Raw genomic sequence first — 2,500 nt, forward strand, 5'->3', positions numbered from 1 at the left:
CCCCCCAATATGTTTGAAAATATAGCAGGAAATAAATAATAATACCAATTTTCTAATATGGCAAGAGGGTCTGCCCCTCTCTTTTATTCTTCTCCTGTACTTCTCTTTCTCCCTATTTCCTTAATCTTTCCCATCCCGAGTACCTGCCTTTCAGCTATAAACTGGAATGTATCCAGAGGTACTCTTCGTTTCCCTATTTTCCCCATTTCCTTATCCTTATTATTATTATTATTATTATTATTATTATTGTTATTGTTATTATTATTATTATTATTATTATTATTATTGTCCCCCAGGGTCGAGTGGCCTTCAGCACAGATGGTGACAGAATCGCCTGGACTCAGGTCGAGCAGATGACCGAAGGTCGATACGTCAAACTTGGGTATTTCGACGTCCAGACGGATAATCTGACCTGGTTTAACAAGGAGCAATGGATAGGTAAGGTGTACAACAACAACAACAACAACAACAGCAATACCTTAATGATTATATCAATGAAATTCTAGTAGTGATACCGAAATAATAACAACAATAACAACAATACCTTAATAATTATATCAGTGAAATTCTAGTAATGTTACCGAAATAATAACAACAATAACAACAATACCTTAATTATTTTAATATCAATGACATTCTAGTGATGATACCGAAATAATAACAACAATACCTTAATAATTTTAATATCAATGACATTCTAGTGATGATACCGGAATAATAACAACAGCAACAACAATACCTTAATAATTTTAATATCAATGACATTCTAGTAATGATATCGAAATAATAACAACAGCAACAACAATGCCTTAATAATTTTGATATCACTGCAAGTCTTGTAATGATAACGAAGTAATAACAACAACAACAACACCTTAATAATTTTAATATCACTGCAAGTCTAGTGATGAAAACAAAGTAATAACAACAACAACAATAACAATACCTTAATAATTTTAATATCAATGCAAGTCTAGTAATGATAACGAAGTAATAACAATAGCAACAACACCTTAATAATTTCAATATCACTGCAAGTTTTGTAATGATAACGAAGTAATAACAACAGCAACAATAATACCTTGATAATTTTAATATCACTGCAAGTCTAGTAATGATACCGAAATAATAACAATAGCAACAACACCTTAATAATTTTAATATCACTGCAAGTCTTGTAATGATAACGAAGTAATAACAATAGCAACAACACCTTAATAATTTCAATATCACTACAAGTCTTGTAATAATAACGAAGTAATAACAATAGCAACAACACCTTAATAATTTTAATATCACTCCAAGTCTAGTAATGATAACGAAGTAATAACAACAGCAACAACACCTTAATAATTTTAATATCACTGCAAGTCTACTCATGATACCGAAGTAATAATAACAGCAACAATACCTTAATGAATAAAATAACCCACAATGTATGAAAAACGAAATTTATTTACCTTTCGAAAGGACCATCTCCCTTCCTCCTCAGAAAACAAAATTTTGGTTTTCTGAAGAGGAAGGGAGATGGTCCCTTCGAAAGCTAAATAAATTTAGTTTTTCATACATTGTGGGTTATTTTATTTATCATAAATACATGGCAAATTGTGTATGTTAATGAATACCTTAATAGTTATATCAATGCAAATGTAATAATGGATCTGACATTTTGATTATAAAAACAATGAAATTGAACTGATGAATATTTAAAAAAAGTAGATAAAGTTAAACTAAAATCATGATTATGAAGTACATGATTAGAAAATATTTTTTTTCCATTAACCACTCCATAATGGATAGTTGTAATAGTGCTGCTCACCTGGAGCACTGTAGGCAATAGGCTATTAATGGTCTTTGCAGAAGATCTTTGGGCTCTGGATGTACCCACTTTAAAGCCATCTACTTAACCACAGTTCCAAAATTCTTTCCGCCATCTTAACTTTCACTTCATGGTTCAAAAGGGACTTTCTCCCCGTTGCAAAACGTCGCTGAATGGCCTCCTAGGGCCGAACATTAGGTTGCATAACCCAAATTCAGTAATCAATAAAAGATCTATTTTCTGAACGCAGCCGGAAAAGTTCCCCAAGACCGCACTATAGTCAGACGTCAGCTCCGAACCGTCTCCCTGGGGCTCTTCATAAGCATGTGTACTATCAGCGCTGTTGGATCCTTGTGGGCCATCTTCCTGCTCATCTTCACCTTCATTCACAGGAGCCGAAGGTAAGGCAGTTTGAGGATTTTCCTTCTTGGTACACAATAAACTAAAAAATCCTTACCTTGGTATACAATAGAATAAGAAGACTACGTCCCCTACACAATAAACTAAAAATTCACATCCTGTGTACACGATAGAATAAAAACCACTTTCTCTGCACAATAAAACAAGAAATCACCTCTTCTGTACACAATAAACTAAGAAACCTCATCCTAAGTAAACAATGAATTTAAGAACCTACTTTCTCGGTACACAATATACTTAAAAACCACTTCTGCAGTACAC

The 2,500-nt window shown here is 32.9% G+C and overlaps 1 protein-coding gene across 6 annotated transcripts in view; it reads left to right on the forward strand.

Annotated features, from left to right (window-relative positions):
* GABA-B-R1 (gamma-aminobutyric acid type B receptor subunit 1) overlaps positions 1-2,500 on the forward strand; it is a 43,357-nt gene that overhangs the window by 15,197 nt on the left and 25,660 nt on the right. For all 6 annotated transcript variants that reach the window (XM_068377145.1, XM_068377146.1, XM_068377143.1 and 3 more), the window contains 2 exons: positions 297-438; positions 2,070-2,220. In XM_068377145.1, the coding sequence (XP_068233246.1) occupies positions 297-438; positions 2,070-2,220 (293 nt within the window). The remainder of the gene's footprint in view (positions 1-296; positions 439-2,069; positions 2,221-2,500) is intronic.

This window comes from Palaemon carinicauda, chromosome 7 (assembly GCF_036898095.1).
Source record: "Palaemon carinicauda isolate YSFRI2023 chromosome 7, ASM3689809v2, whole genome shotgun sequence".
In the NCBI taxonomy this organism is placed as follows: domain Eukaryota; kingdom Metazoa; phylum Arthropoda; class Malacostraca; order Decapoda; family Palaemonidae; genus Palaemon; species Palaemon carinicauda.